The following is a 26,422-nucleotide window of genomic DNA, read 5'->3' as shown; positions in this document are numbered from 1 at the left end:
GCCGAGTCCTGCCTATCACAACACAATTCAGTGTGTAACATAAGCTTTCATTTCCTTTTTTCTATGTCTCGAGTTGCAATATGCATGCGGGCATCGTTTAGTGAAAATGGGATGCAAAATGAAACTCTGAAAACTCAGAGGAGTACTCTATCACTGTGAAACAGGCGAGATGAACATGAAAAAAATGTTTATGTAACTTCTTGTTTTCTGCAAAATGCTCTTGTGCATGTCAAGTGCGAGCTCAATGCGTTATTTACAGCGCATGAACATTTGTTTTGTCTATGCAAGTAGCATATTTTTTCGTTCAAGTGTGAACATCATTCTTTTGAAAATATGTGAAAATGTAAGATATCTGTGTCCTGAATGACATCTGACTGGGATCCATTTCAACCATAAAATGAACATGACAAATCAAAATCTAACGACAATCTCTAAGGAACGGAGAACTGACACCAAATATGACCATGCACAATCACATGCTTACACTCTAAATAATTCATTCCAGTAAGATGACATAATTTTATGACTTGCATTATCTGTTCAAACCATGAGCAATAATACTCGGTTTTTATTAATAAATGGTGTCTCTTAGCTGGTTGCTATGCTATGCCTGATGCTATGATATTCTATGGCATGTTTTACTCGATGCTATGCTATGCTGGGTGCTATGCTGGATGCTATATTATGCTGAAGGTGTGAATCTGCAGCTCGCACATGTAGTCGCAGTGAGGTGTAACACGTTCAAACGCAATTATATGCACTGAAATAATCGAGGTTGTACAGCAACGAAATTATCGAGATTGTACAGCACGGAAATGATCGAGGTGGTACAGCACAGAATTGATCGAGGTTGTACAGCACGGAAATAATCGAGATTGTACAGCACAGAAATGATTGAGGTTGTACAACGAGGAAATGATCGAGCTTGAACACCACGGAAATGTTCGAGGTTATACAGCACGGAAATGATCGAGGTTGCACAGCTCGGAAATGGTCGAGGTTGAACACCACGGAGATGATCGAGGTTGTACAGCACGGAAATGATCGAGTTTGTACAGCACGGAAATGAAGAAGGCTTCTTTTCCTTTTCTCTGATCGCTATTCCTGAGAAAACTGAACTGATGTTTTGTCTCGAAAAACTAGATCGCGTCGACATTGGAACTAACGTCAATCAGTTGGATCAGATGCACGGCTTTCTGGTACCTTTTCTTTCAGATACCACGTGATTAGAGAAGTTATATAAATATATTGATAATAACGTGAATGTTTTAGGATTTTATATTCTTTATTGGCCTAAGATGGAATCAACAACCGGAAGTGAGTTGTGCGAGGACGCGCTGACTAATGAAGAACGTTAAAGTAATAAAGTCACATGAAGTCCTATTACTACTATTTTTAGAACTAAAATGGTCACATTTCGCTGTCGCGCATGGGAGAGATCGCTATCTATTATATGAAACAGTCGTAGCTCTTATTTACAAAATTTTCTCAAGTTGATCCAATATTCTGGATATGTCAATTTATTGTGATCAAACGTCACAAAGCGCTGCTTGACATGATGTTTAATTATTGATTTGATTGGTCTTAAGAACATTTCACTTAAGTTATAAGATGACTGCCGGCATTATAGTGGGAGGAATCCGGACAGAGCCCGGAGGAACCCACGACCATCCGAAGGTTGCAGGCAGACAAATGCACGAAGCAATTTTATACTTTTTTCTTCCACGTATTATATAACTCAACAATTAGGGTGTGTATTCATTATCAGTTGTGGCTTCAGTTTCCACCAGATTTTCGCATTTTAGGGCAATAATCCAAGAGCTATTGGCAGCGTGAAAACAAAGTGGTCCGTAGTGGTTGGTAACAGTACACGCTCTTCTTGATGCTAATGGTGGACACATTCGGTATTGAAGGCTGTGAACTGTGATTACCGACCACTCGATTTCAAATTGACATAGATCCTGGATTTCACGCCTTACAATGTGAAAATCTGGTGGAAATTGAAGCCACAAGTCATAATGAATACTTACCCTTATTGTTGAATTAACACGGTATTTAATATTGAGATAAAACAATATAAAATTGCTTCGTGGGTTTATATTCTTGTTAAGCATACAATACAGCTACACCAATACAGCGTGCATTTTGAACATGCGCTCCGGAGATTTGTCTTCGTTCTTGTATACTATTTATTTATGTATCTCATCGCTGTTCAACACCGTCTTCTAGCATTTTAGACGCCGTCCGTCCATTTGTTTTTTACATTCTAAGATCTTTTAACTAGTCGTATATCTGTTAACATGAGTCATGCCGTTAGGAAGGGGTCTGAGTACAGGACGACACGGAATGTAAATTCGGGGTGTGTCACAGCTTTTGTGGTTTTGAACTTATTCACTTAAATGACGGCCGTTAGGTTTAAGTCTGGTGGAAACCATGTGACATTAAACCAAGCCAATGACATTCGAAGTGTTGTAAAACTGTACCCAAAACTATTTTCCTTCAGTTTTTAGAATTTTTATTCGCCATAAAATGCATTTATAATAGAATAATTTTTATACGGTGGCCTTTTTGGACGTCACATCATTTTTCTTCATTTTCTCTCATTTGCCTACGGAACATTTTGAAAGATCATTTGTAAAATCATCTTTTATGAAATACCTTTTGATCATTCTGATATTTTTTTATAAAATGGATTTAAGGCGGTCAAAATGATGTGAAAAACCCACCTTAGAAAAAGGCGTAGTTTTTTCTTGAATCCCTTAATCTGGACAAATGTAAAACAGAAATAATTTGAATCACTTGTAGTCCTGTTCATTGGCACCTTTCATTTGAGGCATATTACTTTGAATTAAGCCACAGCCCTATCAGGTAAAGCTGGAACCGAACACACAATTTTATTGGTCAAGGGCCTGATAGTGGCTGGCAGCCTTGGCTCTATGAACCATCTGAGTCAGCGAGGGCCTGCCTCGCACAGTACATTGGAACAAGAAAACCTAAAATTTGACCACATGTCCATTCGTCATGAGAATGTATGAATGGTGAGCAAGGTGCACACAGAAATCAATTACGACAAAGCATTCCCCATATCTGCTCCACCGAAAAAGAGGAAACCCAGATTTTTTTCACAGGATAACAGACTGTCTAAGGAAACGCTCTAAGCATAGAAATTAAAATTTATTCAGATATATGAAAGTTGAAAAAGTTACCTTCTTGCACGACTTAAGCTGATCCAAGCAATACGCATAGCAAAAACTGTTCAACATTCAGTTAAGTTGCCATATTTGCTTTGTTTATTCCCGCATTATTCCTTTACAAGTGCATCTACAGTTTGATTTTAATGGGTCAAAGCGTAGGAATGACGTTGGACTCAGGACCTGGTGACGCCACGGAGATGGTTTGGGCCAAAGCCAGCATGGTGGTGGCGTAAGTATATGCTTCAGAGCACCAGAAGGGAAAGGAATTGTTGCCAGAGTTGAAACCCTTAAAAACCATTGGCGTTCGTCTTCCGAAGCGAGTCTGGTTGAGCATTACCTGATATTTATCTTCCGACACTATCCCTTCAAACCCGATAAGAACGTCTTTAGAAAAAATGGTAGCGTTCAGAGGGATTTTCGTGCCATTCAGATACTCGAAACGGTTGAATGGATACCAGATTGGAAGAGTCTGAAAGCAAGGACAACCACTGTACACACCAATATCATTTATTTATTTATTTTTATTGGTGTTTTGCGCACATATATATTTACGCCATCTTTACGGTGGCGGTCAGCATTATATGGTGGTAGGAAACCGGACAGAACTCGGATGAAACCCACGACCATCCACATTTTGCTGGAAGACGTTCCCACACGTATAGGACCGACGAGGAAACCAGCGTGAACTAACAACTTGGTCACAGAGTAACATTACTGGTATCCCTGGCGAGAACTAAAGTTCGAAACTGCAGCTGGAATATAATGATAAAGAAACTTGAGAAAGTTTTCTTGTTTTTCTTATATCTATACTCCCCATATGGTACCGCAACATATCCCCTTCCACCTTGGATACAGAAGTTATAACATGGCAAAATTTGCCAGTGAAAGAGTAGAACATATATGTAATCCAGAATGATTAATCCGAGAGAATGAAGCTGTCGTGTATCTCTCAAATTTGAAGAACACTAAATGTTTTACTATTAATCAGTTAAAATGATCAAAATCAAAGTTATTTCACTGCAGCGGCCGTTCAATTTAGACACAGATGTATAATTAAGGCCAGCTGTTGTCAAAAGGTTAATTGTGTTAATCAACTTACATCATCACCCTTGACAGAGCCCGAAAAGAAAGCATTCCAGGGTTTATATTTTCCACTCGTGGCATTCTCAGTCAACCACAGTGTTGCCTTCTTCACAATATCCCGGACAACTGCCGGAACTTCTACAAAAAGGAACAACAGTATAAGAGTAAAAGATAAACAAAGTAAACAAAATTTTAGTTAGGAAAGTAGGACATACATTTTGTTTATCAGCTGTTATACGACAAGTATTCGACGTGGGTCAGGCCACGTTTGATCAAGAATCTAAAAAATTCTCGAAACGTAAGGCCGCACTGTGAAAAGATTGATCACAACTTTTAGGGAGATACATGGTTTGGGATATCGGTGTTTGGTGCATTGGTGGAATAGTGTATGGATTTATTTCTTTATTCATTTAATTGTTCTTTAACACACTAGAGAAATCTGAAAGTTTCATGTCCAAGGCCGGATTTGAACTGGCACATGGCGTGTCCTGGTTGCTGAAATTAAGGCAACACCACTGTTCACTCATTGAACTGTGTACAGTAACGCTCTATGAACTCTGAGTCGTTTTGTGCAGATGAATTTAACAGCGGATTTGATATGACTTGGGCCAACTAAAGTGAGTTTAAGTCCATCTCGTGCTGGCCTCCTCTCCGGCCGTAAGTGGAAAGGTTTGACAACAACCTGCGGATGATCGTGAGTTCCCCCGGGCTCTGCCCGGTTTCCTCCCTCCATAATGCCGATCGCCGTCGTATAGGTGAAATATTCTTGAGTACGGGATAAAACACCAGTCAAATAAATAAATAAATAAATAAATCAATAAATAAATCAATAAATAAATAAATAAATAAATGAATGAATGAATGAATGAATGAATGAATAAATAAATAAATGGATAAATAAATAAATAAATAAATAAATAAATAAATAAATAACGAATGATACTGGGCCATATACACTGATAGACTCACCCGTGATCCGTCTGCCCCTTGGCGTAGTCCAATACCGTCCACGTGTTCACCAATGTGTTAACAGCCATAGCGGTAGTGAAGATTCGGTCCTCACCTCTTACCTTTAAAACATGGGAAATTCTTATCCATAAAACGTTTATTTCGGCTTACACACATTGAATTATTCACTACAGAACTGTGTTTGAATGCTATTACCATTGGAGTCTATATACTTCATCAACATTACTGCCAATTTGGCGTAAAACTTCAATCATTCATCCATTACCAATCAGAACCAAGGACAGTGAATCTTTAACTGCAGTATCATGCGGGAATGCTGTATCATTGAAAAACATATTACCAGTCACAACATGGTGCAGTAAATCATTCATTACGGTATAATGTGGGAACCATGTATCACTGCAGTATCATGAGGGAACCAAGTGTCATTGAAGTATCATGTGGGAACCATGTGCCATTGTGGTCTCACGTGGGAACCATGTAGGCCTATCATTGTAGTGTCATGTGGGAACCATGTGCCATTGTAGTGTCATGTGGCAACCATATATCATTGTAGTCTCATGTGGGAACTATGTATCATTGTAGTGTCGTGTGGGAGCCATGTATCATTGTAGTCTCATGTGAGAACCACGTATCATTGTAGTCTCATGTATCATTGTAATCCTTACATAAATGGTTTATTACCTTATTCACAGAAATATTTTCAACCCACACGATGAATTACGGATTATGGGATGGAACAACTCCACCCTCTGAATTTTTCCCTTCCAAACGCGATAAGAATCATGAATCCATTTATTTATATGATGTGAAATATTGCCAATAAAAGATGAATCAGCCACATAATCAATCAATGGATAAGTCATGTTCAAGATATACGCCAATAAACCACATACTGCCGGCTGTGACAATAAATGATTTACTGCAAAATGTTTCGAGTGACAAATATCGAGAAATCGTAAATTCATCAAATATTGAATGTCATATTGTCTTTACCTCGGGTTCGCCATTATCTGTAAAATCTCCATCCCCGAGAAAGTCGTCAAAATACACCATTTCGCTTCCTTCCTCTTTTGCTTGGTTCACGATAACGTTAGTGACATGATCTTGAAGGACCACACCAAAGTTCCGTCGCACAGTTTCAAGTGGCTGTCAAAAATCAAAATCTTAATGCCATCTGTACATATACCCTTGACGCAGGGTTATGGGTTATAAAAAATTGCAATATTGTACACTAGCACCTGAGGAAACAGTGATTTTACAAAAGTTTATCCTGTTTTCATCGCATTTATAAATGTGGATTGTTTTAGGACTCACTAGTCATAAGACATGAATACTAGCTTTGTCAGCAGAAGAGCAAGATTACATTTTCTTCACTGCATAATTTTCAAGGACCATCTTAGTTTGATCAATTATGAATGAAAGGTTTTTCTACGGATTCTCCAAAAACTATAAAAAGCCGTAAAGGGGGCTTGAAAAATCTCAGCCAGTCCAATAAAATTCACCCATTCCAATATTTTGGGATATATCTGTCGTGGTGTGAGATTTTTTTCATTAGACCAATAACAAACAAGCTTGTTTCTTGCCAGCCAGGCTTCGTTAAAAATGGTTGGAGTGATGAATTCGTGTTGGCTATACATCGCGGTCCGAGATGTTTCATTTCTTTTGGAAAGCTCGTCTGTTTCTCTTTGATAGTTGCTGATTGAAAGCAGCTCTTTTGCCATTGGCGGAAGCTAAGTTAGATAAAGATAAAGCCTAACTGGTTTTCTCTGAAATAAATAATACTATTTTTTTGCTTTGCCTTTCACGGTATTAGCATAACACAGTGCGAAATAAATACCGTCTTAATGTGCCATGGTGAGTCCATGCCGCCTACACCAGGCAATCCTACCCAGTCACATAATACTGATGCTGTGCCGACCAATACTGTTTCCTTGATCTAACATTTCAGTGATAAGCACCAAGCAAGGCATCAGCATGTATGGTTTTTAAAGTTTTTGGTACGACCCTATCTGTTTGACCCCGGCTCTTCCGACTTGACGGCGGACTATCTAACCATTAGGCCACAGAAGGGGTACAGAAACCTTGTATTCATAAACAACTACTATGTTCAATCTAATCCTGCACAAATATACACCTTAGTCTAGGCCGGAAATAACATGCTTTGGTAGCGTGTAAATGAAATGGAGCTTACTTCCGGTACGGACTGTGTCCTGTGTACTTGGCGCTGGAGGAGTGAAAATGTTCTGGACACGAACCAATAGAATTCAATGAGAGACGGGTAGTATGTCAAGGCCAAATCCCTCCGCCCCACGAAGTCATGCTCGATCTCCCAAACCAACATGGCTGAAGTGTTCAGGTAGATTTTCTGTGCGTCATAATGTTGAGTAATTAGACTCATGTATAGTTTCTCACACATTTATATTTAAAAACGTATAAGAATTCACACGACAATGGCATTGGAGACTGACGGCGTCACTGACAATATTATTATTCAATAAACCTACTGCATGAAGATTAGACAACACTGAATATACTTTTACAAAAATATTTGCTATAGGTATGTACCCTTACCCTTGCGTGTGAGAAAACGTTCACCTTTGCATCCACAGAAGCAAGTCATAAATCGAGAGGAATATTTCACCGGTTGTGGTGTCCTCACATGTCAGCTGTAGGGCTCTCACAAACCAAGTCACTTTCCTAACAAGCACATCTGTAGGCCTCTTTCAACTAGGTATTGTGCTCTCACAAGTACAGATGTTGTGCGTTCACAAACACACGTGTGGTATTCTCGTAAGCACAGGTATGGGGCTTTGACAAGCCCACGGCCAGGTGTGATAACTACCAACAGGTGGGGTGCCCTCATAAACCCAACGTGGTGCCCACAAAATACCCATGATGAACATGTCAGATGTTTAAATACACCTCCCACCGAATAGTTATCAACATTGCTACTACTACACATGGTTTGTCAGCTACTTGGCAAGAAGCTTGGTTAGACTGACCCCAGCCAAGTAAGTTATGATAAATAAATGAGCAAAGTTATCCTCATTGCATTTATTTTCAGTCAAATACGAAGGCTATTGTGGGAAAAATATGTGACCTATCATTTCAAAACAGTTATTTGAAATCAGACGGAAACTTAACAGTTTGTAAGAAAGAGAGCTGTAAAAAGTATCAGTCATAAACATATTCGGTATCGTTTAAAACTCGGAACAAAAGAGAGTTAACTTTACCTGAATGTCGGGGTCATTAAGTACACTGTCATTAATGAGTCCTCCAACTGCAGCAGCTGTGATACCAAATATGGCGTTAGCGGACACAGTAGCGTCTACATTGTTGATGTTAAACGGCATGGCAACGTTCCTCTGGCTCATATTTCTGTTACCCGCCAGATCTTGAACCTTCCAAAAAATTAAATTTTTATTGATTCGATTTTCCTGTAAATTCATATATAATATTGGTTATTAATAGGCTGGTTCCATTTATTTTCTGCGAAATGCATTCGAGCGAAATTTGCTGATGCGCTCCCGCATCACTGCTGATACATTCCAAAATGTACATGTACATTTAAATTAATGAATAAACGCTTTAATTTATTCATTATTATTTAAAACAGTCTGTCCTAGCAACAATAAATATAGCTGCTAAAGCAGCGATGCCTTGGTTCAAGTCGATAATTCCTGCCTATGGGGCGTCACTTCCAGTTAATTGAATTGTGTGATTATGTATTACTACATAACGAACTCAGTTTGAAAGTGTACATATTCTCCATAGCCATCCATATATTGTTTTACACTTCATAGCATCGTAGTCATATGACTGAAAAGTTGTTAAGTACGACGTTAAACCCCAAGCACTCACTTACTCACTATATAGCATGTATTATGTGCCAAATTTGGTAAATTTACCTTTCGCCATTATTCGAAAACGTGCATGTCCTGTAGTTTTTGACACAGGTCAAGATTTTCAACTCCATACAGTACATGTATAGCCCTTTATACACAGCAATTATCAGCTTTACAGCTATGACAGTTTTCTGTCACATGGCCTGCAAAATGGGGTAAATTGGGCTTTTTTCGGATTTTTGATAGCAATTTGCCACAAACATACATAGCAGGACAAAATAAACCGGATTCGTCATCAGGGCGTCAAACCGTGTCAGGTAACATGCTAAGAATCTTCAAATTTTTCGTTTTCACATGATGTCACTTCATATGTATAAGTTAAAACCTAATTTGCAAGCATATTGCATCCTTTTTCTGTCCAAATAGCCGCCATAGAGCGTTTGTTATGTGTGCTAAATTTTAAGTAAGTGGAACGTTGGGTTTTGAGGAAAATGACTGTCAAACGTTTTCACTGTAACACAAAATAGCCGCCAAATCACGTGACTCAGGTCACCTAGCTTTTCACTCGTCAAAGGCCATCTCGAGGTGTAGAACATCCCCCAGTTTCATGCATTGCCGTTAGGTCTTCTTAGCTGCAGTTGTTTAATTTAGATAAATTTTAAAATGGCGATTTTTGGCATGTACTATTTCCGGTTTCCTGACGTCACCTCCGGTTAGGTAAAATTTGCTCTTTGTCTGTGGATGATGTTAGGCCTTAAAATTGCGTCGCTAACTTTGTTGATACCCATTTTAGGTTTTATAGACGTCACCTCCCGTTTTGCAGAAATTGTATTTTCGAAATCAACGACCAAAACTGCATTATATAGGACTATTTGCCGGACATCATCTGTGGAAGTTCAGAAATTATTAGCAAAAAACGAATATTTTGTTTGCATGATATTTTTATCCAGTAGCATGCTTGTATAATTGTAACGGAGAAAATACGCAATCTCGCCCTGAATGTGCCAAGGTTTCATGCGACTGCAGTTAAATTTTCATCTCGGTCACATCAGCTGTTCTGGAGAAGAAGATCTTATAACATCCGATATGGCCTCCAAGTCACGCGATGAAACGTTTCCAAAATATAAAAAGTTTCAGTTATGTACCATTTGTCATCTCATAAAATGTATCGTAAAATTGACGAGAATAATAATAATAATAATAATAATAATACGAACAAAAACAAGTGAGATTGAAGTCTGAAAGGCTTGAACCACTTATTAAAGTCTTTGCTCTATACCTGGCTAAGTAAACCAGCACCTACCCAGGTGGGAATGAGGGCCACATCTCTCCCCGTGTCATTGGCCTGTTCCAGAAAGCCGCGGATGTAGAAGTATGTCCTTGGGTCGATTGTGTTTACGTCGCGGTCACCGGAAAACGGTCTGTAAGCAAACTTCTTGAGAGCGGTCCAAATGCTGTCTAGATTTGTGTTCTGACGACGCCACAATGTGTGAGAGGAGGGAAAGTCACTCGTATATTGAAACAGCAGCGAACCTAGTCCAAGGTTAACAAAGGTGTCGTCAAAATCTGGAGTGATCTGAAAGGCCTTGAGGTAAGCTGCCCTAAAATACAATAGAATTAGTTTGCAATTTGACGTAGGTTTGAAATATATTTTGGCTATACACGGAATACCCCACCTTGAAGCAGATGTGTGCTCTCCTATCACTTAGCCATTTAACAACCTTCATTAATTTATTGATTTATTTTATTGGTGTTTTACGCCGTACTGAAGAGTATTTCACTGATACGAACGACGGCCAGCATTACAGTGGAGAACCCCAAGCAAACCCACGACCATCTGAACTTACCAGGTCACAGAGGCCCTTAACAACATTAACGCAGCTAATAACAGATGCCGGTAAAAAACACTTAACTGTTTGTAGACTCTGCCCCAGAAAGATGTCACATTTATTTTAAGGTTGTTGGGCAGCAAATGGTGTTCAGCTGTTAATTTTATTACGAAAAAGGAAATAAATCTGAAGCTGCTTGGCCGTGAAATAGCACTTTGAACAACAGGCATCCTGTTTTTATATGTAATGATTATAACCAATATATTTTAATCGATAGGTGATAATGACCTGGAATCCAAGAGCTCTTTAATGTATTTTGCTTCTTCTGAGAAACCGAGGAAGGTCAGAATCTTCTCCAGAATGCTCCACGGCAAATAATCGGCCATCTTAAAAAGTGCCAACAGATTATCCGGAGTACTCTCCCATGACGACGACGAAGCATTGTAGGCCTCCGGCCAAAACGTCATGATGGCATTTGGTTGCTGGGGTGAATTTCTGTCATGAAAATCGCCAAGTGCTTCAAGCGATATAGAAATCAATGCATCAGAGGGTTTTGGGGCTTCGCCGTATTCGTAGGCTTCGATCAAACAAGAAGTAATCCATGCTGTGGCAAACATGTTGTTATCGAACACTTTGAAGCTATCTCTCATCGCTGCCAGTGTTGGGTCGCCATGGAAGTTGAGTTTGACATCACTTTCGTACACTCCTTTTTTCTTTTTCCAGAACAGTGGCGGAAAGATGAAATTGTGGTCGTTCTGCACGTGTTGATTCTCCGTCAAGTTAAACAGCGTACTTATGATTTTCTGCTGAGAGTTGTCGAAGCTTTCCAACTTTTCTTGAACACTTGAAATTCTGTTCGACGTACTGTGTGCTGATGTGAATAACAATACGAGCAGCACGGAGGTGATGATGTTTACGTAAGGTAAAGCCATATCTCTCTGATTATTATCGCGGTAAGGAAATAAAATCTCTATGTGGTCTAAATTCTGAGCAAATCATTGGGTATTCACAGTTACCCTTCAGTGTGCTCTGATGTAGCAACAGTGTCCCAAGAAGCAATGCTGTCACGGCATGTTACATATCTTCGCATCTAGTTCCATGTGGTAACGTAGGTATATATATATATATATATATGTAGGTCTGTATAATCAAGGCGAAATGTAGCTTCCTTATAGATGTGAACAACATCAGCAGGGCACTGCCTCATATCATTCTGATTCGGATATAGTGAAAGTTTATCTGCAGGTCAGCCAACACAGCTTCCTGTCGAGGTCTAGGTCAGTTCAGGTTACGACAACAACGACACAATTAAACCTAATGACCTGGTCATTAATTGTGTACCGAGTCCAGCCTATCACAACACAATTCAGTGTGTTACATAAGTTTTCATTTCCTTTTTTCTATGTCTCGAGTTGCAATATGCATGCGGGCAGCGCTTTGTAAAAATGAGATGAGTATAAAACTTTGATAGCTGCAGTTTGTATGGTTAGAAAAGAAGTACTCTATCAATGTGAAACAGGCGAGATCAACACGAAAAAAATGTTTACGTAACTTCTTGTTTTGTGCAAAATGCGCTTGTGCATGGCGAACGCAAGCTCAAAGCGTTTTTCCCAGCGCATGAAAATTTTTTTGTTTATGTATGTAGCATATTTTTTTGTTTAAGTGTGAACATCATTCTTTTGAAAATATGTGAAAAAGTAAGATATCGGCGCCCTGAATGACATCTGACTGGGATCCATTTCAACCATAAAATGAACATGAGAAGTCAAAATCTAACGACAATCTCTAAGGAACGGAGAACTGACACCAAATATGACCATGCGCAATAACATACTTACTCTCTAAATAATTCATTCCAGTAAGATGACATAATTTTATAACTTACATTATCTGTTCAAACCATCAGCAATAATACTCGGGTTTATTAAAAATAAATGGTGTCTCTTAGCTATACTGAGATCCACATCTACTTAAATCATTAAATCGAGAAATGGATCTCGTGAGCGTTATAAATACATATATATATATATAGAATTAAAGGCCACCCTCGGTCATTGACTGAGAGCTTCATACAGTGTATAATGTAATCCAATATGTGTGAGAGGTCAAACACTCACTTAGGACTACACTTACTGTCATTTCCCACCACTGGTTCTAAGCTTCGAAATCGGTCATCCAAGATGATTGCCATGTCACATGAAATGTGCGTACACCGACACTTCCGCCGCCCTCCAAAATTGTGTGTGTTCTGGGCGTATTTATGATGGCAACAAAATTGATATCAACGATTAATGATTTTTTAATATATAAACGACTGACATCATCTAGACCTACTTGAATGATCTCAGGAGAGGCAAGATATTTTCGAAACTATACACACAGATTACGTCATAATCGTTAGTACATGTAGTACAGTTCATGCTCGGTTACTGGGATTTCAGGTTTTTAGGACCCTCCCCATTATATTGTTGTCTTGTTTTTTTTTTCATTTTCATTCTTGATAACGAACCTATCCACGACAATCGTGTACAGATTAGCGCATCCATAAACAATAATGATTAAGAGAGGTGGGCGTCACCATATGGATAGCCCTTTTCCCGTTTTGATACAACAGTTAAGACGTCAAGACATTCGACATCCATGCATTGCTTATAGAAATCTCAGAATGGCGGCTTCCACCGAACAATAGGAAAAGGCTGATCTGACGGAACGTGTACAGTTCTCAACACAAAGGCCAATACAGACGTCCATCTTAAAGACGGACAGTTTTTGATCCCCAAAGTGCTGCATGCACAGCAAAACAACATTGCTATACAGTGAATTATTGTAAAATCAGCTACTTTATCAGCTTGGGCCGTGAATCCTCAATATTATGAAATGCCGGTTTTAATGATGTATATCACGTCGTGGTGGTTATTGCTGTTGACATTTTGCCTTATCAAGTAATATTCAAGCATATTAATTTTATTGAAAAACTACCCTCACTGTGCTATTTTGTCTTCCAAAAAACACAGAGAGGACTGATCCTTATAAATGTGTTGCGTTTGATATCAATTACAGTGTCAGTTATCATGCTGTTATGAAATGATAAATACGAAAGCAATTACAGGCCTTCGCCCAGTTCATCCTTTAAAATGCTGTGATTTATTTTGAAATATTCCATGTTGAAAGTGTTACATCAGTTTATCTGTGGAAATTGAATTATAGGTAGAATTTGACAGGGACTGCGCCTGCGCCAATGCCAACATCGTCGTGGTGTAAGTGTACGTTTCGGAGGACCAAAAAGGGAAGTAACTGGTTCCCGCATTATACCCAATGAATTTAAGAGGCGTTTTCATCCCGAAGTGAGTCTGGTTCAACATAGCTTCGTACTGTTCGTGTGTCGTCACACCTTGAAACCCGAAGATGATGTCACTGGGAATGCTCGTGACGTTGAGGGGAATTTTCGTTCCATTCAGGAATTCCAAGCGATTAAACGGATACCAGAATGGCAATGACTGGAAAAAATGAAAGAAAAAAGTAAGTTTATATCTGAAAAGCAAGATATTATGAAGGATAGATTTTTCACCATTTCACTAATGTGAATCCTTGTTAAAAATGAAAGAACAGAATAAAATCGTCACGCGTAATGAGTGAAATCCTCAGTTTACCTTAGTTTGGGTTTTAGTAACACATCCCCTAACGCCATGTTGGCTGAATCATAATTAAGGAAAAAGAAACTGCTGCAGTGAAGTTAATTACAGTTTATTAGATTCACTGATCTGAAATTGTTTAAACTGCTGTAGTATCATCCGAACTGATTAACAATCACACGAAAATAATACAAATGGATCAGACCTTGATGTTTAGTCCATCAGCAGAATCCTGGCTTAGACAGTAATAAACCTCCATCCTATTTTCATGATTATTGACCAGCCAGAGAATAAAACGAACGGGACAAGTGTTCTCTACAATATACATGTACAGCCCCAAGTACCGAGCTGTTGCCAGCTGCCTGGTAGCGTAGCTTGTTATTTGATATACTCTCTTGGCTGAGATAAAAACTGGGAGGTAGCTATGACGTAATTATGACAGATTACCATGTAGTGGTCTCTTTGGAGATATTAACATGTGGTAAATTACCCTGTAAAAAGGCAAGGTTGAGTACTGAAGGACACAAATCGTTACAGTTGTGAGTCACACAATATAACTATGGAAAGTCAAATTTAGTGAGCGCAGACGATGCCGCTCGATTGTTACGAGTAGTAATCGAAATAAGAACCAAATATTTAACCCGATGCTTTTTCATAAAACGAACTCTCGCTATGAATTATTTTAAACATCTGTATGTAAGCCTATACATGTACTGGTATCTCTATGTTTGGTGTAGCATGCATATGAGAAAGGAGCAAGAACTCACATCAAAGCCCTTCCCGGATCCTGAGAAGAAAGCGTTCCATGGTTTGTAATTTCCGCTCAACACGTTCTCCATTAACCACGCTGTGGCTTTGGAAACAGTTGCCAAGACATTAGCCGGTGCGTCTGTACAAACATTGAATCATTAATCCAGTAATACTTTGAATTTGAAATAAAACTTTGAAAACGCTGTTGTTTGAAATAATTGCTCATGCATGGGAATAGAGCTTAGCAAATAATTTAACATTATACTTTTGCTGCTGACAAAAAAAATCTTGAGACAGTGTTCTGAATCCGATTGTTGAATTCAAATTATTCCTATATCTAATTTTTTCTACCAATAAACAGTGATAAACACGTACAATTACACTGTTTGTATATCGAGGTTTTCCAGAACTTATGGGATGTTTTCAAAACAATCCACCTTATTAGCCCTGGTGAAATGTTAAATTGCTAGACGTATAATGACAACATCAAAGACATTGGGAACACACCTTGAGCCCAGCGAATGTGTTTTTTGATTGGGTCAAAGACGGACCACGTGTTGACCAATGTATTCACTGCCATTGTAGTGGTAAATATCCGATCCTCTCCTTTGACCTAATAACAACAAATGTATTAATATCATTATCTTCTACTAATACCATAAAAGTTTCAATCTATGGCACATAAAGTATATTAGGTCGAAGCCATCTGACGAGATGATGACGGATTATATAGAAATTTTATACAAAACACTTATCGAAACTGGTGGCAACAGATACTTCAAACTCCACTTGAACGCACAGAAATTGTGGGGGGGGGGGGCGAGGGGGGCGAGGGGGGAAAAGGACAGAAGTCGATTTTTGGACATACATCCCATTTTGCTTTGCCGGCCATAAGGCGGAGGTGCTCTGTGTGATTCAGGCATGGTATAATATGACTTAGCTTACGGCGAAATAAACAAGAGTTAAAGAAAGTATACCGTTTGGTTTTCATTTGTCTGAAGTAATGTCAGACAACCCAGATGGTTAACGCCAAAAGGAAACTTGCCAACTGAATCCCATCGGCTTCAAGTGCAACCTATTTTTAGTTATATGTCAAAAGTAATGAAGGTCCGACGATTCCGACTTAATGTTGCGTTGTAGAATTCGCGTTGTGTGTTGAGCAACGTTAAGTCGACATTCCACACAAATTATCTGTCAGCAGAAAATGAATTCTTTACCCTGCTCCTTCAGGCGAGATTTTGCTTCTGAACTAGGCAGCATAATTAAGAGCAATGCATAAACTCACCACAGTGAAAGTTGGGTACTGAAGATACATCAGTGAAGATCAGAGCCTCGTCATTCACAATAGCATATATCAACGTATTTTGAAAAATCTTCGCTCAGGTAAGAGACCTTCTGAATATAGATGCTGAATGTTTTCGTTGCAGAATGTTTTCGTTTTTAGCCCATATATACTAGATTGTGGTGTTTGAGTGAAATATTTCTGTTGCAGTTCGGCTTGGGTTTACAAGGCGTTATTTAGCCGTGGAGACACTGTAGCTTTCTAGCTTTAATAATTGAATTAGTAATCCGCGTATGAAGCAGGGGCGTCCTGTGTTCAAGTTCTGAGGTATTTTAACCTGGTCATACCTTGGGAACGGAAACAAGTCTGCTTTGAACCATGTGAGCTGACAGTTTTTTCCTGTCAGCCATTTCCACGTTGTCCTGAGCATGAGGCGATGCACATTTACAGAGGTGCCATGTGAGATTGAGAGAATTGCTCATGGAAGCTTGGAACAATATCGCAATTTGGTCGGAAAACTTTATCTTAGTATGTAAGGCGCTACATTGTCTAGGTATTTTGTATCAGTATCAGGATACAGTGCTAGTACCTACGGTGGGAACTGTTGTTTAGAGATCACTGTTTGGTGGGAAAACTGTACCTCGTTATTCAAAGTGCTACATTTTCTTGGTCTATTGTACAAGTAAAAGGATACAGCAGTAGTATCTGCGGTGTGTACTGTAGCTTAGAGACCACTTTTTGGTGGGGAAACCGTACTTCATTATGTAAAGCGCAACACTGTCTTGGTATTTTGTACAAGAAACTGCACAAGTTCCAACAGTGTGTGTAGTTTACAGACATCTATATGTGTGTACACGTGCTTATATAACAGTGAACATTAATTCAGATAACGATAGTTACCTCTGTCTTGCCATCACCCGTAACGTCACCGTCGCCAAGGAAATCGTCAAAGTACAGCATAGCAGTGCCCTCCGGAAGTGCTTGCGAAATAACGACGTTCGTCACGTGATTCCGCAAAACGTTTCCAAACTTCTGTCGCACGGTCTCTAATGGCTTTGATTCAAAGTTACCAAATATGAAAATAAGTACAATGTAAAAGCATTTCAAAGGTGATGGAGTAAATGTAGTTCACATTTATAAATTACATCCTTGTCAGGATCGAATAATTACAATGTATATATTTTATAATCAAAAACTCGGAATTACTTTTCGAGAGTCATATTAAAGTAATTTTTAGTCTCAATACACTGAATAATATTGTTATTTTATTTATGCGCTTCCTTCCACAAATAGGTTGTCTTCTTTAGACTTGCAAAATGTTATCATTGCCAAGAGACATATTTATACCAGGGGTCAGTACAACCGTAAGTGTTGTTATAATGTTCTTTCCTTCTTCTCCTTGATATTACTTGCTTTTTGTCTTTGTAATCCAATGTCGTGTATAAGATACCCTACATCATACCGAAACATTATTACACTTCTCAATGGCTCTTTTCTCAGAGGTTGTTGAGGTTGCAAGTGGAGCGATGAGATTCAAAAGCCTTCTTCATAATGGAGATATGAATGATTTCCTATTATAAACCCAACATAATACCTTTAACGCGATGACAACGTATATCTTGTTATATCTGTTATACCTACTCACCGCCAGAAGAGTTTTATTGGTGTGCGCGTGTCTCTCAAGAAGCACAAAGGTCCGAGAAATGAACCAATAAAATTCAAAAGCCGAGGGGTAATAAGTCAACGCGAGATCCCTCCGCCCTTCAAAGTCGCGCTCGATTTCCCAAACCAACATGTCAGATGTGCTGGAATAGATTTTCTAAAAGGAAAAATGTATTTCTATTCAAACGTAATGGGAATATAGGAAATATACTTAGGTTATAGGGAAAATCACTGTGACAACAAAAATCCGTAAATTTCAGTTTGATAAAAAAAAAGAACGAAAAACAACTTCAGACAAAGTTGAAAGTGAAATTTCCTTTGGTATGTGAAAAAGAATCACTATAGAGAAGTGGAGTTAAACGGTAGGATGATTAACCTGGCTATCTTTTGTGGACTTCAGATGTCATCTGACCTGTTCACACTTGATGACATTATTAACTCCGTGAAGGTTGTTATATGTATGCTTTTGCCAGTGTTTATTTTTCTCTTTGCCAAAAACTTTACGGAAAAAGTTATAAAGAGCTCGTGGAAGATGTAGTGAGTTTACAGATCAAATTAGCACAAGTTACCTCAACATCGGGATCGTTCAGTACACTCTCATTGACTAGCCCACTCGCCACGGCTGCTGTGATACCAAATATGGCGTTTGCAGACACAGTGACGTCAACGTTGTTAACATTAAACGGCATTCCCACACCTCGTTTTACCATCTTAACGTCTTCTTCTAGGTCCTGAACCTGCGAATGTATTTCATTACTTCAGTTCGACCTGAATACCTCGTATTTATTTATTTATTTGATCGGTGTTTTACGCCGTATTCAAGAATATTTCACTTATTTGACGGCAGCCAGCATTATGGCCGGAGGAAACCGTTCAAATCCTGGTAAAATCTACGACCATAAGTGGGCTTTTGGCAGAGCTGCGGTCAGAGAGGAAATACGTTGTATAAACACATGGTTAAACTGCATACAATATTGGCGAAATACTGATTTTCTATATGTAATCAGCTGACAATATCTTAAAAACATGTTTTTCTTATCTTCAACAATATTTACTTGACTGTAATATGTATTTGTAAAGCGATAAAACATAACCTTTAACCAAAAAACAAACTATCCCATTGCGTACCCATGGAATGGAACTACTCTATTTAGCCTAATAAACCCTGGCCGTGCTTGTATAACATGTTTGGATTAACAACATTTACATCAGAAATGACCTAGAAATAAAGGGCGCATGGCCCGTACATGAAGTTCTTTGTTGATATGCTACTCACCCATGTGGGAATTAGAGCCACGTCTTTTCCTGCGCTCTTGGCTTCTTCTAGAAATCCACGGATGTAGAAATAAGTCCTAGTGTCTACAGTATTTATCTTACTGTCGTTTGAAAATGGGCGATAGGCATAGGCCTTTAGAGCCTGCCAGATCGTGTCGAGGGCGGTATTTTGAGACAACCACAGTTGATAAGACTCGGGGAAGTCATCCTTGTATTCTGTCAGTAGCGCACCGAGTCCAAGATTGACAAAGGTATCGTCAAAGTCAGGAGGAATGTGAAACGCTCTGGCAAAGTGAGACCTACGGGTATAACACACTTATTGCATTAATTCCATATCTTCTGCTCCCCCAAAAGCACTTTATCAGTATGGTAATATAATTTCTGTAATATTCCACTGATTTTCGCGAAACTTATTCCCGAAATTTACAACTGTTGTCAGCTCAAACACACAGATTTGACCTGAAGACTGCTCACAACAGGCAACTCGCAGTATGACCAGAGAAACTGAAACTGAGACAACAAGATTATACGGCCCTAAAAAAAATATATACATAGCCTTGTTACCTAAACCATTAAAGGGTAACGTCATTACTGGTAGCATGGAGGTGCCGCTTTTGGCAACGAAATCCTGTGGTAGCCAGTACGGTTATTGGGTAAACTGTGTCTCACGTTCCTGCAAAGATGGGTTGATTTGCCATGGTTCAACCCAATGCCCTCCACCCTTCACCATTTAAAGGATATATGCATATGTATGGCTTACAACACCGATCAACGTGAGGGATGGTTTATAAGTTAGCTTTGAAAATACTTATGGAGACGGTTACACTAGATGTATTGTTGGAGTACTGTCAAAGCTGTCCGGTGTTATGAAGCGACAGTTCGATGAGTCTTTAAGGCCTGATGATGTCTACTGAATGAATAATATAGAGACTGCAGAATAAAGACGGAATGACGTTATAGGTATTCATCGCATATACACTTACCTGAAAATTCGGCTTAAAAGTATCACAATGTTCAATTTGGTTTGAAATTAATTTGCGATTGCGAATAAAACACTTGCCTTTCCTTGATGAGCCCGTCGATATATTTTGCATCAGTTTTGAGCCCCATGAGCTTCAGAATATCTTCAAACAGGGTCCAGGGGACATAGTCCGCCATTTTGAACAACGACAACAAGTTACCTGGGGTGCTTTGCCAACACGAGGATGTGTCATTGAAGACTTCCGGCCAGAACGTCATGATAGAGTTCGGCTGGGGACGATTTCTGTCGTGAAAATGACCAATGGCTTCAATAGAAAGCCTGATTTGCTCATCAGTCGGCATTGGAGCACCGCCATATTTATACGCCTCAATCAGAGATACTGTAATCCATGCTGTTGCGAACATGTTATTGTCGAAGACTTTGAAAGTTTCTCTCATTAAGGCCACTGCCGGTTCTCCGTGGAAATTTAGTTTAACATCGCTCCCATAGATACCTTTTTTCTTTTTCCAGAATAGCGGAGGAAGGACGAAATCTTCCTCTGTCTGTACCTGAGCTTCCTTGGTCTTGTCAAAAAGAAGCTGAATAATCCCTGGGCGAGAAAAACAGTTTGAATTATCCGAAGTTCCATTTAAGGAACATCCCACAGGAGGCGCTCTCACTTGAGCCACTGCCAACAACATGAACGCTGTCACCCACAGATTTATGCGCATGGCCATTATGATGATGTGTGATGAGAGATCACACAAGTCTTCACCTCCCGTATGGTATAGCTTAGAATGTAATCTTTATAGATCAGAATGCAGTCTTCACAGCTCAGAAATCTTATCTCCAAATACTGGTTGAAAGTTCACCTTGTGATACTCTTATCTCTTTGAACAAATTGATCTAATTCTCCGCATAAGGTTTATTTTTGGTTGTACTTTGGGATAAAGCGAAATATGACACGCAGGTGGTATTGGGTTAAGCACTAGTTTTTGCCTGGCACATGCAGTGTTATATGAATAAAGGAAATCATTACAACTAACTACTAGAAAGCTGATCACACTGAACAAGCAATCGTCATTTTGACTTCGCTAAGTTCCCGTTGAATGCAATAGCTGTGCTCAGTGATTTGCTCAGGATCCTTTTAAAACTGTTTTCCACTTCTATTTGCTGGAATCGCTCCTAATTTCTTACTTTCTTAGTTCTTTGGTTGTTTGTGCCGTTGTTTTGGAAATCCTCCGATTATTGAGTGGTATACGAATGTCTGTTTCGACGCCTAGATACAGTAGCTATTGTGGCCATCATGCATGTGGCAACCCAAAACGGGCCAGTATCGTTTTGGGAGAGTATATTCTGCAACCTTAATCAGTATATTTTTTTAGAATTTACTTATAATCAATAACATTCGTCTGGCCAGACTACAGACTTGCCTAGTAGGCAAAACGGACCGCTTTTCAGTAAAACGAAACATGATGTCTTCTACGTGCATGTTTGTTATTTCCATAATGAATTGATCAGTTGATTAGCGCGCTAGCCTAGCGTAATGACCCAGGAGCCCGTCACCAATGCGGTCGCTGTGAGTTCAAGAATAGTTCATGCTGGATGCCTCTTTGGACATATGTGGGAAGGTCTTCCAACAACCTGCGGTTGGTGGTGGGCTTTACCCCGACTTCCTCCCACCATAATGCGGGCCGCCGTCGTATAAGTGAAACACGTAAGTATGAGTAGTGAGTACGGCGTAAAACCAATGAAATAAATAAATAAATAAATAAATAAATGTATAATAAATTAAAAAATTATTTATTGATTTATTTGATTGGTGTTTTCTGTCGTACTCAAGAATATTTCACTGTACGACCACGGCCAGCATAATGGTGTGAGGAAACCAGACAGAGCCAGGGGAAACTCATGATCATCCGCACTTTGGCAGACCTCCCTACGTACGGTCGGAGAGGAAGCCAGCATTATCTGGACAAACTCATAGCCGCATCTACAATGAATTGCTGCATGCCGTGATGGAATACTTGAGTCAAACTTCACTGACATTACAAGCTAAATAAAGCTCATGAACTTGTGCGTTATCTATACTGTAAAACAAGAAAACACATATCCCTCACTGGGCACTACGTGTATTCAAACCGTTTTGACGTCACATCCGGTAGATTTTAACTACAAAGAGGAACAAAGCTTAGTTTTGATTGGAAAAAAATAATTTCAGAAATTTACATTGAATGCCCTATTTTTAAGAACTGCAATTTTTTGACACACTTCCATACTTCTCACAAATTTCAACAACCCTAATTTATCGACACGTCTATACTTCTCACAAGTTTCAACAACCCCAATTTATTGACACTTCCATATCCCTCAGTGTATGGGTCCAGTGACTGCAATTTTCGGGCACTTCTCTCTATGCTGTTGTCTTTTGTACATTTCCAAACTGAAACTCCTTACGGTGAGAGTGCCGTCTACATTAATGACGCTTGTTAAATCGTTAGATGTTCATTTCTGTGAGCGGAGTGCTAATTGGTTGTTAGCGTTGCAATCAAGTAGAAGATGAATGGCAAAGTGATATTTACTGCAAATATGATCTTTTTTGAAATTATATACCCTAAAGCGGTTAAGTGTAATCAGCCAGTGTTATAGGTGTACTATGAACACTGACAGCAGACAAACACCACGCATGCCCACAGCTATCCTGCATCAATCTCCAAATTCCTAGATATAACGCCTGAAAGCAAAATATGTGAAAATATGCAGCTGTCATACTTGTGCACGTTATGACTCACTTAAGAATGTGAGACTGTTGAGGGTCACGTGTTGCCATGGAAACGACCTGCTGAGGACAGTGCATGAGGATGTTTACACAAGTATAGTTTTTCCTGTCAATTAACGGTTAACATAACTTCCGACTGACTGGCTTATTGGTGTGTATGTTCGGGTATAGTTAGAGAGACGACGTAACACATTCAGCCGACAATCACGCCACGAGGCACAACGTGAGTATATACAGCTATGCCGTTTCTTTTACATGTTTCAATTTCTTACATGTTTGAATTTTAAACATGTAAAAACAATACTCACCTACCACAATAGACACCCTCAAACGTGGTCATTTACAATCAGAACATACGGTACCAAAAATTTTGTGCAAATATTAACTCAGTATCGGTACAAGTACATGTATGAACAGTAAATTCCCAGGCGTGTGTCCTTCGTGGGCGCATTGCACTAAATTCGAATCTATCTTTTGTTGGTGGGGCTGCGGTTTATGTCGGGGGCATGACTCTCACATGCCTGGTGAGAGTTCAAACCAATGCCCTCCACCCACAAACCTGACATATTTAGGGAACAACGTTAAGCACCAATCGTGCAAACAAATAAAAATAAAAGCCACACCGTTATATTTAGGGCACGATGCTGTAATTGCTTAGTGACAGTGGGGTTAGTTATGCGTAGATAGTTCATTGATTACTACTTTCCTTTGTGCACCTTTCGAACAATTCTGCAAATTTTGACAGCTTCGTCTTTCGACTTGGGGAAGGAAGTGTTCGTACAAATAATGTTATGCTTAGTGATTTGACTTATTTTTGGATTTGCTTGTATTAATTGATGGTTTATATTTTGATGTTGAAACATTAACAACAAAAGAATGAAAAGTTAATGGATTAAAAGCATGGCTGATGATGATTCAGAATAGAAAAGATGTGGGTTAAAATAAAAACCAGTAGAGATTATTATATCGGTAGTTGATAGCTTTGCGCCTTGCACAGGTGTGAAGAAAGTGGACAGGCAATGCTCAAATGTCAGATTACATATATATGTACATAATATACACATGTATATATTTACTTTGTTCGCCACTTTCACTTCTTAGTTAGTTATAGTGTTAATATCTAACACCGAATGTTAGAACTACGATACGATAATCTGTTTCTTAAAATCACATATAGTTGAATGAGTACGAAATACTATGTCAGACTTCTCCTACGGGCTGTTAATTGGCAAAGAATGATGCTTCATTCAAGTAAAGTTGGAAATTTAATGGTCATTAGAACAATTAATGGGGTTTTTGTATAGAGATTTTTATATTTAGAAAGTTGGATGGATGAATGATTATAGTTTAAAGCCACATCGGCAATATTTCAGACATGCTGTGGGGATATAAAGATGGATGCATATATCATACTTTATATATACTTTCAAAGTAAGTCTAACCTCGCCTGTATCAAGACGTCAGAGGGCGAAGTCGAATCCCAAATTACTGGATAGACCTTAAATAACTTAACAAATCAATAAAATTTGAACAGCATTGGTCTTAACTTGACAAACACTGCTCCAGAATCATCTACAGTACTACGTGCTGTCACGAATAGTAACTAGGTCGCAGAGAACAATGTATAATTCTCTGCCACTGAGTTTAAAGTATATTCCAACAGAAAACAACGATGTGTTTAACATTCCCGGGAGAAAATTTGAAGTGTTTTCTTTTCTTTTCATTTCGTGTAATAAATCGACGTGACACCATTACAGTCTGTTCACGTGACAATGTGCAAGTTGTTATTTTAGGTGCAACCTTTCGGCTTACTTCAGGTCAGACAACAACTGGCTGGCGGAAGATGTCGGTGTTAATTGCAACATTGCCAATACGTGGTGTTGTTAATTTCGTCCCTGTAGGATTTGTGGTTAAAACACGTGTCCTAAAATATAATACAAATACAGACGTCTATCTGTACATTATACATGAGTTACTTACCTTTCTGATCTGCCCATGTTTAAGTTATACAGGGACGTTCACAGCGGTGTCGAACGGAGTCCGTGAAAGAGTATTTAGTGGAGACTACATCATTCGAACAGAGACCAGCAGTGTAAGCCAGCCTAGTGCGTACTGCTTCTGCATGCGATTTATTTATTTATTTGATTTCTATTTTAGGCCGAAATCAAGAATATTTCATCTGTACCAAGGCCGCCTGCATGATGGTTTCGGTGCATATGAATTACTCAAGTAGGCAGACATTCAATCAATCATTAATGATTCGTTTTATTTTTGTTAACAGACGCTACATATAGAAGAGACGCGACAATGGCAGACTTGCAAGTACTTCAAGAAAAGTGGCGAATGTGGTTTGATTCCCTGGACGTTAACAAGAGTGGCGTTTTGACTCCGAAAACCTGGACGGACGCTGCTGATGTTTTGATCTCCGGCCATTCGCTGGAAGGGAATGACGCTGCTACAGCACGAGCGAAAATGGGTAAACTGGGTAAGACAGTCTTAGGTGACAGCCAATCTTCGATAACCAAGGAACAATTCACTCAGAATCTCACAACATTTTTTGAAAAGGATCAGAAGCAGGCGTTGGATTACATCACATCGGTGCTTCGGAGCCTGTTTGAAGTTATGGATACAAACAACGATTGTATGGTGGATGAAGCTGGATTTGTGCTGATGTGCCGAGCATTTGGTCACGGAGAAGATACCGCGAAGGTTGTGTTCAAGATCATCTCAGGTGGTCAAGATCAAATCGACGTTGATGTTTGCGTGAAGTTTTGGACGGATGTCTGGTTTTCTGCGGATAACGAAAAATGGCAGAACATCTCTGAAGCCCTGAAACAATAACAGGGTGAGTTAATGGATGATGTTTCTCCTCTGCCAAAAGTATTAGAGATGGCTTCCACGAGAAGAAGAACTTTTTATTAATAGTTCTATGTAAGCACTCATGTCTGTGTTGCTGTGTTGTTCCACAGGTCAGTTTGATAACGAATGGTCTTTTATGAATGCACTTGTACCTAAAAAAAATAGACACCAGGGAACATTACCCAGAAATGAGTTTGATCGACATAACATCTTCGTGATTATGTGCAAGTTGTGATTTTAACTGTAACCCATCCGTTTATTTTTGATCAGCTGGCAACGGTCTGACGGAAGATGTCTGT

The 26,422-nt window shown here is 39.1% G+C and overlaps 3 protein-coding genes across 3 annotated transcripts; 1 reads left to right on the top strand and 2 right to left on the bottom strand.

The window, feature by feature from the left end:
* Positions 1–3,342: 3,342 nt before the first annotated feature.
* On the bottom strand, positions 3,343–12,002 carry LOC135475741 (uncharacterized). The gene is made up of 9 exons (XM_064755676.1): positions 11,212–12,002; positions 10,398–10,695; positions 8,483–8,650; positions 7,441–7,614; positions 6,243–6,395; positions 5,247–5,347; positions 4,708–4,772; positions 4,294–4,415; positions 3,343–3,663 (listed from the first exon to the last, which is right to left on the bottom strand). Exons 1-9 carry the CDS (start codon positions 11,853–11,855, stop codon positions 3,343–3,345), a joined length of 2,046 nt encoding a protein of 681 aa, XP_064611746.1. The 5' UTR covers positions 11,856–12,002.
* A 1,833-nt stretch (positions 12,003–13,835) lies between these two features.
* On the bottom strand, positions 13,836–21,222 carry LOC135475740 (uncharacterized). The gene is made up of 8 exons (XM_064755675.1): positions 20,585–21,222; positions 19,526–19,823; positions 18,819–18,986; positions 18,233–18,406; positions 17,488–17,640; positions 15,813–15,918; positions 15,323–15,444; positions 13,836–14,420 (listed from the first exon to the last, which is right to left on the bottom strand). Exons 1-8 carry the CDS (start codon positions 21,220–21,222, stop codon positions 14,097–14,099), a joined length of 1,983 nt encoding a protein of 660 aa, XP_064611745.1. The 3' UTR covers positions 13,836–14,096.
* A 4,349-nt stretch (positions 21,223–25,571) lies between these two features.
* On the top strand, positions 25,572–26,105 carry LOC135475739 (sarcoplasmic calcium-binding protein-like). The gene has a single exon (XM_064755673.1). It carries the CDS (start codon positions 25,572–25,574, stop codon positions 26,103–26,105), a length of 534 nt encoding a protein of 177 aa, XP_064611743.1.
* Positions 26,106–26,422: the final 317 nt, after the last annotated feature.

Source organism: Liolophura sinensis, chromosome 9, assembly GCF_032854445.1.
Source record: "Liolophura sinensis isolate JHLJ2023 chromosome 9, CUHK_Ljap_v2, whole genome shotgun sequence".
Taxonomy (NCBI): Eukaryota; Metazoa; Mollusca; class Polyplacophora; order Chitonida; family Chitonidae; genus Liolophura; species Liolophura sinensis.
The sequence above is the reverse complement of the archived record's forward strand: the minus strand, read 5'-3'. Positions and strand labels throughout refer to the sequence as shown.

What these genes read in the sequence shown, in the direction of transcription:
- LOC135475741 (XM_064755676.1), bottom strand. Translation starts at nt 11,855, where the DNA reads ATGGCTTTACCTTACGTAAACATCATCACCTCCGTGCTGCTCGTATTG. An exon ending in TGGCCCTCATTCCCACCTGG is followed by an intron (nt 8,651 to 10,397) that starts GTAGGTGCTGGT and finishes ATTTTTTGGAAG; the next exon opens with GTTCAAGATCTGGCGGGTAA. An exon ending in TTAATGACCCCGACATTCAG is followed by an intron (nt 7,615 to 8,482) that starts GTAAAGTTAACT and finishes TATGACGCACAG; the next exon opens with AAAATCTACCTGAACACTTC.
- LOC135475740 (XM_064755675.1), bottom strand. Translation starts at nt 21,222, where the DNA reads ATGGCCATGCGCATAAATCTGTGGGTGACAGCGTTCATGTTGTTGGCA. An exon ending in GACGGGCTCATCAAGGAAAG is followed by an intron (nt 19,824 to 20,584) that starts GCAAGTGTTTTA and finishes TTATACCCGTAG; the next exon opens with GTCTCACTTTGCCAGAGCGT. An exon ending in CCAATAAAACTCTTCTGGCG is followed by an intron (nt 17,641 to 18,232) that starts GTGAGTAGGTAT and finishes TTTGAATCAAAG; the next exon opens with CCATTAGAGACCGTGCGACA.
- LOC135475739 (XM_064755673.1), top strand. Translation starts at nt 25,572, where the DNA reads ATGGCAGACTTGCAAGTACTTCAAGAAAAGTGGCGAATGTGGTTTGAT.